Source organism: Dermacentor andersoni, chromosome 2, assembly GCF_023375885.2.
Source record: "Dermacentor andersoni chromosome 2, qqDerAnde1_hic_scaffold, whole genome shotgun sequence".
Classification (NCBI taxonomy): domain Eukaryota; kingdom Metazoa; phylum Arthropoda; class Arachnida; order Ixodida; family Ixodidae; genus Dermacentor; species Dermacentor andersoni.
Genome location: NC_092815.1, coordinates 36,108,269 through 36,121,403, shown reverse-complemented (window position 1 = coordinate 36,121,403; position 13,135 = coordinate 36,108,269). Strand labels below are relative to the sequence as shown.

At 50.4% G+C, this 13,135-nt stretch overlaps 1 protein-coding gene across 1 annotated transcript; it reads left to right on the top strand.

Annotated features, from left to right (window-relative positions):
- The first annotated feature begins 7,942 nt into the window (after positions 1-7,942).
- LOC126542471 (uncharacterized) lies at positions 7,943-10,398 on the top strand. The gene is made up of 3 exons (XM_050189553.2): positions 7,943-8,045; positions 9,334-9,600; positions 10,061-10,398. Exons 1-3 carry the CDS (start codon positions 8,037-8,039, stop codon positions 10,274-10,276), a joined length of 492 nt encoding a protein of 163 aa, XP_050045510.1. The 5' UTR covers positions 7,943-8,036; the 3' UTR covers positions 10,277-10,398.
- The last annotated feature ends 2,737 nt before the right edge of the window (positions 10,399-13,135 follow it).

The window sequence follows — 13,135 nt, the reverse complement described above, 5'->3', positions numbered from 1 at the left end:
TTTCTTTTTTTCATATATTCCTCTGTCTCACTTTTCTTTTTGCTTTTGTGTGCTTCCTTTTCTCTCTTCCAGTCACACCGACTTTGCGTTGTTACTGTATTTCCATCTCTATCTCTTTCTTTTTCTTTTTTTTTTTTTGTAATCTACCTCATTTCATCAGGTAGCGGACGCCACAACGCAGAAGAAACGAGCATGGGAATAATATCAACGATACTGCCGCTTAACAGCAAACGAATCCTTCTAACGCGCAATGCATTACGTGTCATCACGCAGGAAAGACCTCGGCCAGCGATTCGCGCGGCACTTTTGTGTCCTCGGCTTTTGTACAGGAGACTGTTGCCGAGCGACGTGCACGGCTTGTACGTTACCGTACGGATACGAATAATTCGCATGCAGCTACTATCCACATCTTGCTGCACTAAAACATGTATGCGCTTTTGATATTGCCGGCGACGGACCAACCTCGTTCGCAGCCTTTTTGGGCGCTAAGGAGACGACATGTATCTTTGAGTGGGCATGGGGGAGCTCCGGACGTGCTGGGAGAAAAAAAAAAAGGAGCACGCTGAAAAACGCTGACGCGAACGTGCCTCGACAGAGGGACCCGGTCTGTTAATGTAATTCGGCCCGTCTCTTTGTAGACCTCGCAGATCGGTGTTTATATAAGTGTATGGCCTCGCTCGGCACCCGACCTCTTCAACGGCATGAATAGCGTGAAAAATGGACGACCGATGTCTAAGTAAGAATTCGGGTCAAAGCAAAAAAACTAAATGAATAACTATGGCGAGTTGGGACAACTTCTTCTCAAAAATAACGAAAATTTCGATGGCCCTGTCCTTTTAGCCATCCATTTTGCACCCGTACATGTATTCTCTTAAACTCTCGTGCATACTCAATTTTTTTTTTTACCTTCCGCCCGTTCACCCTCTACCTTCTTCGAGCAGTCCTTCTCGGCAAAGATCTCCTGCGCTGATATTTCGTTTCATTATTTCTATTACATTATTTTATTTCCTTGCGCTGCCAATGTCGATAGCCACAACTAGGGCACGTATAACGCCGTGACTTCGCTCAATAAATTCCATTCTAGGAGTAACACGTGCAGCGCAAGCACGCAGTTCCTGTATCTCTCTCTCTTTCTTTTTTTTTTTTTTTGAATAATTATTTGCACGGGTCGCTTGCAGAACTGCGCTCCCGTAGATCACTTGCCGGCTGAAAGGTCCAGAATCTGCGCATAAAAGGTCTTGCTCGAATGTCAGTCGCCATCTATTTTATTTGTTTAGCTGCTTGTCTTCAACGGCGTGGAGTTTAGATTTATTGTCTTGTTCGCCTTAGACTTTGCCACAGGTAAAGCTGTAGGAAACACAATCACACAAGGGCGCACAAACACATGCTTAAACCACGTACTGCGTGACTCTATCGGTTTTAATAGATGTTTCAGATCCGCCGTCAAGGCTCGAGTGGCGCTAGGTAACACGCCATCTGCTAGGTTGCGTATACATCTAGATGTACATTCAAGAAAATTGATGGGTGGACAGCCGTCGGCGCAGACAATTTGTGTGCAGTTTCACGCCCCACAAGACAATGATAATGGTGGCGTCTGTATATGCATTTCGAGGGCCACAAGAGGCAATACTGTAGCGGAAGAGGGTTTGCATCGCAAGGAAGTACCCGCTCCACACAGACTCTGAGCCGCCCGTTGCATGTGATAGCACAACAGTTCACCGTGTGAGCCGGAGCGAGCGCCAAAAGGTCGGAATGTCCGAACCACCTTCTATTTAATGGCGTCAAGACGCGTACATCTCCTGGGAAACGAAACCTAAACTGATTCGTAGAAAGCCATCATAGTAAATCAGTTAGAGCTTGCCAGTATTTCTTTTCTATGGTTTCGAGAACCAGGACCTTCACTTTTTTCAGTTTCAGTTTATTATTCTTTAAAAACAATTAATTGCTAAAAGACAATATACAGACGAGGGTCCCAAAGTCAAACACTCCAACGGGACCCTCGGTTAATAATAACATAAATAATAACTTAAGAGGAAACTTTTGCTCGGGACCAACTCTGGTTCCGCCTATTCAAGTACATCTAAGTCGTAGAAACGTTATTCTAAGATAACCTCTGGACCGAATTTATTGAACTTTGCTGTATTTGAGTTATAAAGTTAAATTCAAGCGACTGTTGGAAGTGGCATTTTTATTTACTGCCTAAATTGTTCTAATGGAATTTTCAAAAATTGGTAGGTTTAAAAAAATATAGAACCACGAAGTTTACAAAATCGTAGCTCTGCACCTAGAACAGATATCACAGTTCTGTAAACTACAACCATTAGATCATCAAAAGCAGACATATTTTATACGTCAATTTATATTTCACGTGAGTCTGTTAAATTGTTTACAAGGGTTGTGCAAAAGTTCTACACACAACTTGGTGGTCTTTTGTCCGCTTTAACTTTGCCCAATTTTGGACCAATTTTGTCCGCTTTAAATGTACTATCATGTGTCATTTACAGAACTGTGATATAACCTTTCATTGCCGAGTTACAGAATTGCAAACTCCATAGTTTAGCTATCTGAAAATTTGCGATTTTTACCAATCTTTATTAAAAAATTCACGACATAACTCAAAAATTCGCAACGAACACTCACTACATCTTAACTTTTTCTTTTAAATGCAACGAAACTAATCAAATTTGGTGCATAGGCTGCCGAGGAAAACGATTTCTCCTTTTTCATCTATTTAGACAGAGGCCTAGAGATAAAGCTTCCTCTTAAATAAAAAAAGGAAAGGAAAGAAAAGTCCATAACGTCATATCATTGTTCCTTTAATTAGATTCCGCGCTGTTGGTTGTCCTACAGGCGCTCAAGGAAATGGGGTAGCGAAATAAACAAGGGAAGAGACGGAAGTTCAGATCGATCACGTGACCGAGCGCGCATTCGTACAAATGTCATAAAATCATGACAGCCGTGTTGCAGGGCTCGTTGCAAACTTCGGAGGGCCGCCTTAGAATCACAAAATACGACTCGCCAGCTAGTTTGCTGCTGATGTATGCTCTGTGAGCCTCAAATTCCGGTCCCGTTGATGTTTTGGTATGAGAGAACTTGAACTTGATAGGTGCCGATCTTAATGGGACGACCACAACACTGGACAAGATGTTTGTCAGAGTAGAGGACCGATAAATGTGTAGCTAAATGACTTGCTTGAAAGCTACATACAGCAAGTTGACTTTCTTTCGAATGCCAGGACCACGAAGATACTACGGAGGCTCGGCACAGGCACCACAAAGGTCGTGGCGTTACGGGAGTGAAGCCTGATATACTCGAGGCACAATAATTAGCCACAATACCGGCAAGTGCAGCGCGCGGTCGTCGCGCTGGCAGAGAAGCTCGGTGGTGGCATTGAACGCGGAACAAGTGCCACATGTGAATTCTATCTGAATTCTATGCGCTTCGACGGAGGCTCTGCCTGTTGACACCGAATGGTCCAGGGCAATCGTGATTCTTACGCCGGTTGGACCATATTGAGGAAGGCTGAGACAAGCGCGAAGTGCTAGGACTTGTGTGATTTGTGTTACGGGGTGATTAGACCTAGATGTGTCCGTCAACACTGGTAGCCTGTCACGGAGACGCCCCTCCCCCCCCTCTCCTCACTCCTAAAAAAAGAAAGTGCTCAGTACAACACTAATATCGAAGTCACTGTCGCAGTTATTATACGAAAAAAAAAGAGAAAGAACGAGAACCTGGTTAAAAGGTAAACAAAAACCCGGGGCACTTCGCAGACCAAATAAAGATTTAAAAGAAAAGAAGACGTCATCCCGACCAGATGGGCTTCCGTCAAACACTGAACTTCAAAGAGAACCTTTGCCATCGTGCTGTTGTAAAAGTACAAATGTGCACATCATCAAATTTAAGTGATTCCCAGAGCATCGTGGAGCAGTCGGTAACAAAAATGCCGACGAAGCAGCCGCGCTCCGCCTACCAACAAGTCCAGCCTCTGCCCGTCCCATGGTCAAGGCCTGGTGCACAGCGCCAACATCGCCTACTTGCCAGTCGCACTAAAATAAAACAGTGGTCAACAGCGGCCCAACAAAGGATGTCTCAGGCATGAGGCAACATTGCAATAAGACTTGCCTTCGTCAGGTAAGCAACTGCTAGTTTTTCCCCGAACGAAGGCCGATAGATAGACAGAACAAACTTTATTATCCAACGGCTAAGGTGATCTACCCACCCCCCGACACGCAGTTCAGGCGGCTGCTGCCGCCGCCTCAGATGCAGTCTGGGAGGTCTTGGGTCCCAGCAGCCTCTTCAGCCAGTTGGACGAGCTGGAGTTCAGAGTCCGAGCTGCACAGCAGGGTCTCCCAGCTGTCTCTACTACCTATAGTGTGCGTCCCCCCGGAAGAGTACGGGCATTCCCTTATTATGTGGTCGAGGGTCCCTCTCGCCCCACAAAGTTTGCACCTATCGCTTCTGGCCTCGAGGAACATGTGGTTCGCCATAACCGGGTGCGGATACGTATAAATTTGCAGTCGTCTCCACGGGTCTGGTGAGGATACCAGTCTACCATGCAATCTATAATTCTGCGTCATCTCCCCATACTTTAGCGTGCGCTCTTCGCTCCCTCAGTCATCGAGGGGCCCCGTAGCGGCTCGGCTGTAGAGATCTCGAGCCAGCCTATGGGCCGCCTCGTTTCCCGGGACGGCTTTGTGTGCCGGAGTCCAAATTTATTGAACGTCTTTATCTAACTTTCTCTGGCCTAGGATTCTGGCCGCTAAGGGAAGAGAAGATCCATTGTCGAAAATTTATCTCTTATTTGAGACATCCGTTGTGGAGCCACGAACGTTCAGTTCAAGTCCACGGCTTCCTGCGAACTGCAAACTTCATCCTTGTTTGTATTGGAACCATGGAATACAGCACAATTTGCCACTTCCCGTTTATTTTGAGCCTGCGTTGGGTCTGAGACATCAGACTGGTTTATTTCGTTGTGAGGCGACTTTACTGTGTAGTTTGCGGGTGAACGTGGCGTCCACAAATGTCCTACACTATATTTGTGATGGCATGATGGACAGTGCCTCGCGCAGCTTTTGTGGTTGCAACAAGATGGTAGAATGCATCCTCTGCAACTTCCCCTTCTTTCGACAAGCAAAGACAGCCTCTGCGTGCTAAACTAAGCAAACTGGACGACATAGCGCTCACAACAGCTAAAATGGAATCCTGGACTCGACCATCATTTACGCAGAAAGCCAGTAAAGTTGACAGACAGATAATGGTCATGGTTACGACGACGACGGGACTGGGCGAGATTAGTCTAGTGTTGACAAACATGACCGCTGCTAAACTCCTTCGATTTTCTTTTTCATGTACCACGTATATTGCTGCGAAGGCGTCAACTGGCCCATTGAGCGAAAAAGTCGGCGTCTGTAATCTGTAGCAGCGAAACAGCACCTAAAGTCCCGTTGGCTGCGACGCCACGTCCCGATGCCTCACCTCGACGCCACGCCTTGACATATTCCCCATTGCCTGCGACGCCACAGCACGAGCGCGTTTCGACAGAGCAGAGCGGGCGAAAGGCTACATCTGCTGCCGAATTAGCACGCCAGGTGTCGCGTGAGGGGAGAAGGCATCGCCGCGGCGCCACGTCATCTTCATTCTCGCATCTTCAGCAAGCAGCAGCACCGCAGGCTGCTGCTGCTTGCTGGCTTGGGCAACACGTACCGCTATGCAGTCTGAAGCATATACATCGTCGGCGGAGGCAACGTCGGCAGTAGCGAAACGTGGCCACCCACGCCAGTGCGCCGTTAACGAAGTAAGGGAGCGGAAGAACGCAGCAAAACGAGCGAAGAGGCATGCAGCGAAATCCACCATCGTCGTCAACTTCCCCAGTACACTGTGGGTGGAACTAACTGCGGCGCAACGCACTCGGAGGCTACACGAAGCCGTTCGAAGGCGTGAGGCGGAAGCGGATCGCCAAGCAAAGCGTCTTAAGCGGCAAGGGGACGAAGCCTTCCTAACACGCGAAGCCGAAGGAAAGCGCCGCGCTAGACAACACGAAGCATTAATGCTTTCGCATTCGCAACTCATAATACGGGTTTATGTGCCCTCAGGTTTTCTCACGAATGGGATAGGAAAGTGCGCTCACGTAAAATGCACACCCAATAATGTAACGTCGGGGTATCTCTGCTGACCTGTAGCCGGTGACGATACTAAATAGCTTTCTTTACTTCCTGTCTTTATTTTTTTCTTTTTTTTTCCCTTTTCTAATCTACCTATTCTTCATTTCGTCAGGGGGACCGTGATTCAGCCTGAACACGTTCGCGGTCGCTCAGTGGATATATGACATTCGCCTGCTCAGCACCAGGTCATCTGTTTGATTCTCAGCCTAGGTTATTCCGATTAGCGTTGGAGGGACGTGCGGTAGCGCCCTTGTGCAGAAATTTCGGTACATGTTAACAACATCAGTCGCTTAATACTAATCCGCCGCCCTATACAGCTGCGTATCCCAGTCTAACTGCAATTGTGAAACGTTGTCTGATAGCTCATCAAAAAATATAAACTGTCAAGATAAATTTATCATTGTGCCTACGGAAATAGTGCTCGTGTTCTAGAAGAGGTCGAGGTGTCGCTTGAAAGTTTTAGTGGTGACGGAAGTACAAAGAAGTGCAGTTTACGGAGGCATAGTACTACACGCTTTACACGGGAAAAATGAAAAAATATATTGATGGTTGTCTCTGTTCAAGGCGTGGATGCCTATGCATAACGGCTGGTCGGCGATCAGCTCTTTATGTGAGAAACAACCGACCGTAGGTCCGAACTCTACAATCGATAGCAACATGTTATGTTTGTTTTCTGACCTGCTCTATTATTCTCGTTTCCACAGACTTGTGTTCCACACTTCTGGAGTAATTTTTGGACAAGTAAATTTACTCTTAACACCGAACACATTACCTGCTGGTAGAAAGAGGTTGCCATGGACAGGAAAGGGTAAAACAGGAAGGGTCGGGCGTTATACGGACGCTGTGCCCGAGTTCAGGGGTGTCAGTAGAATGCGCACTGCAATAATTTGGGCACTCCGTACTTTCGGCGGCAAGATTACAGTGCTTCAAACAGGCCATAGTTTAAGAACAATCGAGTTCCATATAAGCAGTCTCTACTCTACAAAAGGCGATCTGCTCTTCTAGCTGACGAAAGCTTTGATGAGCCTTGCGTCAACCACCGTTTCATGCTGCGACCTCCAGTGCACTAGTTCAACCCATAAATCCCAGTGGCTCGTACCCATTAACAAACTCAGCAGAATATATCAAGGTATACATCGAGCTGATGCACGTCGCCATCGTCGCCACTAGTACGCGCATCCAGAAGCGTCCTGCACAAGGTCTCGCCAGCGGTAACGCCCGACCACTGCGGAGGTCGTCGTGCTACACTATGCCACTATACACCCTCCGTCCAGTCGGACTTGGAAATAATCCAGCTAGCTTGCACCAGGAAACGAATACGGAGCTCGACGGGTGTCGAGTATACTTTAGTCGAGATATGCACTGCATTTCGAGCCTGAAAAAAAAAATATCACAGCGGAAGGCTCCGCGGCCTTCCCAAGGCCCGCCGCTCGCGCGACGCGACAGCACGCGCCGGGCAAGCATGTCAAGAACAAGCGTTACCTAATCGGGCAATATATCCGACGCTGGCGGGTAGGCTACAGCCGCCCGGGGCTGCCCGTGCGCACCGGCGCGCCATCGAAAGCGAGCGGCGCCGTCGCACTATCTGATGAACGGGAACCCAACGGGAGCGAGCGGCAAGCACACGCCCAGCTCTCGCACGCATTCCGCGGTCAAGCGGCGAGGGCTTCCGCGCCACTACGGAGCGTGGACAGCAGCGGGCAGGCCTCCTAGGTCGCAGCGCGGCACGCCGGCCTCTCCACCTGCTGCTGCCGGCCAGCGGGAACTCGCCCTTGCCTTTCTCTCGCCTTCGACGTCATTGTTCGGGCCACTATATAAGCGGCCGGCGGTCACTGGGGAAGTCGCAGTCTACTGACAATCAGCAGCAGCATCATCATGAACGCCGTAAGTAAAGCCGCGAACGATCGCTACTCGGCTCGCCTCAACGTACCCGCTCCGCTCTCTTGAGGGTCTCCGCCGTGAAAGCGGGCCGCGCACCCATGCTCCATAAGGAGGAACTGTGGGAGCGACGTATCGGCCTGACGGTTTCCTACCGCGCTCCAGCGTCAAGGCCCCTTGGAGGTTCCATACCGCGGAGTGGACCGTTCATCTTCCAAGCGGCGGCTGAAGAGCCCCGTAGTTCTTTGCCTCCACATATTGCGGACACGCTTGTCCGCGAAGAACCGCGCTTTAGTATGAATGCAAAGTCCCCTCGAAGGAGTAAAGAACGGTCCTCTCGGCATCGGAAAGCCAGATGAGAGACGGGACATCGAGCCGGCAGAATATGCGCCGCGGGAAAGTCATTTGGACGAGGCAAAAAAAGAGCGGAGGCGTTAAGCAGGCGCGCCGCGAAGCGACCCGTTATTTTTCACGCGCTCTTTAGTTTTGTTACTTCCTCTCGTTGCGTTGGAAGATCGGCTTTTCCGCATCCCTGCTTCCGCTGTCGTACGCCCTCGATGACGCTAAGTGGCACGCCTGCCGTCACCGTTGTTGTCATATAATTACCGCCTTGCAGCGTTCGTGTTCGAGAGCACGCCCGCGCTTCCGTTTGCGGAGTCGCTTTCGCCTCGTCTCGTTTGCTCTTCTTTCTTCCATTCCAGGCCCTCGTTCGCGCTCCGCGTTCGTTGTGTGGAGAAACAAGATTAGCCTCGAAATCAGGACGCATCGGTCGTTTTGCGCAGGGCGGGCCGACTGACTCCCGCTGCGGCTCTCGCTTGGCGCCTCCGAGAACGCATTTATTTCGGTTTAGTTCTTCTCTATCTTTATTTTTATTTTTGCGACGTCTACGGCGCAGCCGTTACGCGCAGTGCGACCCCTTTCTTCTGGCACGTGGGGAGAAAGAATGCGCACCGCAGCAATCGATGACGCGGAACGACGATGACTAGATTCGACAGGAGGTAAATAAATCTGGAAATGTATCCTCATACGATTAAGCGTACCCAGTACCGAACGTAACAACAGTCACGCTTCGAAGTGTATGGCCCGCTATAGGGTACACCACTACCCCACCATTCAGTATCATTCGCAGCATCATTTCGCTCTCGCGATATCGTCAGTTTCGTGACTGACACCCCCTTAGTTTTTCTTAGAAAGACCCAATAACTGGCAAAACACCCCCTCTCCGGTTCAAACGAGGATCCGTCTTGTGGATGGCGATGAACGAATGATGCAAGGATTCTCTTTTCTCTTGTAGCTCACCGCCGTCCTCGTCCTCGCTGTCGCCTACACCGCCAACGCCGGTGGCTTCGGCCTCGGCTATGGTGGCTACGGCCACGGCGGCTATGGTGGATACGGCCTCGGCTATGGCGGATACGGCTACGGCCACGCCGTCGCCCCTGTGGCTGTTCACGCTGCCCCAGTTGCTGTCGCTGCCCCCGCTGTCGCCAAGGCTGTCGTGCCCGCCCAGGTGACCAGCGCTGTGACCTACAGGAGCGACGTCTACGCCCCTCGTCTCGCTAAGGTGAGAGCACGCAGAGTAGTATAGCCCCCGCACAGCCCTCAACGATGGAATCGAGAACTTTAAGTTTCAGACTTAGACCGTCTTGCACGCGTCAACAAAAAAAAAGGAAAGACTGAAACAGGTGCTTATAACAACGCGTGTCATTAAAGCGTCCTGCAAATCGCTGAACATTCCACGCACGGAAAAGGCCATGAAACGAGCAGAAAGTTGCTCATGGAAGGAGAGTGCAGCATTGACATCTAACGTTGGTGCAAAAAAGCAATGGCAGCTGTCACTCCAAGCAGACGACTTCTGCGTCGTTCTGAAAGATATAATCTGGAGAGCTTAAGCATAAATGTCTAATACGACACGCTGCACCCTTACAGGATTCACGCTGGAAGTGTGGACCTCACTGTTTCTATTGGGAGCTCATTCAACGTGAGCGTACATTTGAAACGTTCTTGTCTACATTGTCTCGCAGGTCGTTCACGCTGCTCCCGTCGCCCACGCCGTCGCCGCCCCCGTCGCTGTCGCCGCCCCCGCTGTCGCCGTCGGCTACGGACACGGACTTGGCTATGGTGGCTATGGTGGCTACGGTGGCTACGGACTCGGTCTTGGCTACGGTTACGGCCACGGTTACGGCCACGGCTATGGACTCGGTCTCGGATATGGCTTCGCCGGCAAGCACTACGGTTAAGCGCCCTAGTCCCAATTTTTAGACCTCTTCAACAAGTTCAAGCGCATGACTCTTGGCAACCTGTATTGCCCGCGGGTTCAATAAACATTCGGGCGTATCACCATCACGCCCTTGGGCACAGAGCAATGCGTGCGGTTGTTCTTTCTCGCAGCGATGCATAGTTCCTCCGGAACAGCGGTTAAAAGCTCCAGCATATGACGTCCCGAGGCCACTCAAGACGTCACATCCCGAGGCAGCGTAGAAAATTCAACGCGGACACTGAACGAAAAATCGTACGCTGTGCTGCCTGGGCCAAGTCGACCTAAATCTCAAGATAGATCTCTCCTCTATGGCGTCCTTGGAAGATATACGACGTTGAAAGCTAATCTATATTCACAAATAATTAGACGGACATTACACATCGAATCTACTTGCAGCGAAGGACGAGTAAAACGAGGCCAGCCAGTGGCCAGCATCGAAGGCCGCATTTCTGGACCACGCCCCATGGCCACTATGCCAGAGGAGAACGTCAGACCGTACATTTCGCTCCACCGGCATCAGATCATTTCCGCGCTAAACATTCCCGTAATACATTCACCTATCAGCGAATGCAGAGATGGCGAGAGAGAGACCTTGTTCGCGGATATCGCAAACCCATGGAAGTACGTGGGCTTGGCCTCAGTAACAGTTTGAGCAATGACTGCAGGCGGTATTGTGAACAGAGTGTTTGCATGCTATAAAGAAAAGGATTTGTCAACGTTTAGCCCAGGATTGCTCGGGCTGGAAACGTTACGCCTCTCTAAAGCACGGGAAGAAAAAAATTCATGAGCAGCACGCACATACTGCGCACTCTCTTGTCACTTTTTTAGCAAGGAACTGCAGTGGGCCGCTCTGTTCATAGAAGTTGCACGTGCACACAGCGCCTCAACGTGACACTGGGGACACAAGTGGGTGAAACAAAAGCTGAAACCCAGCGGACAAAAGCGCCGTTCCCGTGACTTGCGTCTCACGTCCGCGCTCACACGGTCTCTTGACACGGTTCTACACACAGTGTTGCCTAACATCAGGGCCGTCCCGCCGTGGTGGCGTAGTGGCTTTGGCGTTGCGCTGTTAAGTCCGAAGGTGCGGGATCAATCCCGAACGCGGCGGCTGCATTTTGAGGCGGGTGAAATACAAAGCTCCAAACGATAAAACATGGCATGCGATAAAACAGAGTAGACAGCGGAGAATAAACACAAAGCGAAGCTCACGAGACCCTAAAACTGTAATAGTTCGCATAAGCTATCGTTTTCATCCCACTTATCAATCGGCTAAACTATCAATGCATCCGTGAACCGTAGTTTGCTCTGCGGATGTTGTCCTCACACAGTATTTCTGCAGACAGCATCCGCAGATGCGCCGGTCGAAAATCGATTTCCGCCAGACGTAAACCACAAGCGCAGAGCGCTGCAACTGAACACAGTGCGAATCAATTTAGAGTTATTTTACGCACCGTCTCCTCGCAAGATGCACTGAAGCGTTGGAGTGTGTGTGTATATATATATATATTTGCCATGCGTGCTGAATAAGTTACCCTCATTTCCATTGTCTTCTCTTAGTTGCGCGCGATTATTCCAAGTTAACCTACGCGTGCGTACATCGCCGTATGCATCTGTAGACATTGTCAGGCAACGGTGGCTGCCTGCATGGTGACTGGGCCTCTGCATTTCGCAGCGAGCAGCTGCGAAGTGTAGAGGTTTCTCCACTGAAGGCTGAACTTTCGTCATCGGAAGGGCTTCTATTGAATACGTTGGCTTCTCTTTCAAACCCAACCGCGGCCTGTCCGCGTGGAACCGCTTCTACCCGTCGGCATGACGCAATGACGCGGCGATCGCATCCCGAACTGGAGCTTGCGCCACCCTTGATGCATTGCGGTAAACAGACGGCGCGGGAGATCGTCCATCTGGTTTCTGAGGAAGGTTTCTGAGGAGCTCCAGAAGGGAGAGCGGATTTAATTTTCCGCCGTCCTATTAATCTGGCGCGGCGCAACGACGTCCGTGGGAGAAGAGTAATCCCTGAGGTTGACAAAAGGGGCTATCGTGAGCGCGCATGGCATGGCGGGCGAGTCAAGCGAGGCGCAACGTGCTTTCGCCATCTTTCTTCCTTCGGTTGCGACCAGGAACAAGTAAGAAGACCACGGGGACCGAGTCACGAAAGTAACGCACGCGAAACGTGGCCACCGCACCCGTGGCTTCTTCTTCGCTCAAAGCCACATTCGGGAACCGAAAGAAACCGAAACGAAGCACACACAAAAAATGTGAACAATGAAGGTCGTTTCCTTTCTCCCGCAGCAGAGTAAGAGAGGCTTATAGATGCTTCGGTCATCAGTTATGGTCATCAATCGTACGCGGGAAAACTGCAGGGCAATAGGGAAACGTTACTGGACAGAAAGGAACAGTGACTGCGTGTGTGCGCGCGGGTGGAGAGGGAAGTTTGAGAGAAAGAGAGAGAGGTGAGCTTTATCGTTGCGTGTATAGCGATAACAAATTAAGAGCACTTAAGGAAGATCTACGACGCGCCAGAAAGCAAACAACGCAGAAAGGGCCACGGGGAAGTGCACAGACGAACGTATCGAACGGCCCGAAAGATACTCGCAGAGCAATAACGCACGTCTCCTGTATATTGCAAATAGCAGTGCGCGTTGGACCCCCCCTCCCGTCTCCTCCCCCAGCAGGGGACGGCCCCGCGGAGAGAACGTTATAGGTCACAAATGTGAGTGCGATGGCGCGCGAGCAAGCGCACGCGAGAGGCAGGGGCGGTTCCCGGAAGGAACGAGAGTTGGCTTCGGCAAAAGGCCAGTGCAGGGCCTGCGTGTCTTTACGACGTTTAAAAACAATCACG

Excerpts from the sequence above, each read along its gene's own strand:
- LOC126542471 (XM_050189553.2), top strand. Across the intron at positions 9,601-10,060 it reads ACGCCCCTCGTCTCGCTAAG|GTCGTTCACGCTGCTCCCGT; the intron begins GTGAGAGCACGC and ends ATTGTCTCGCAG.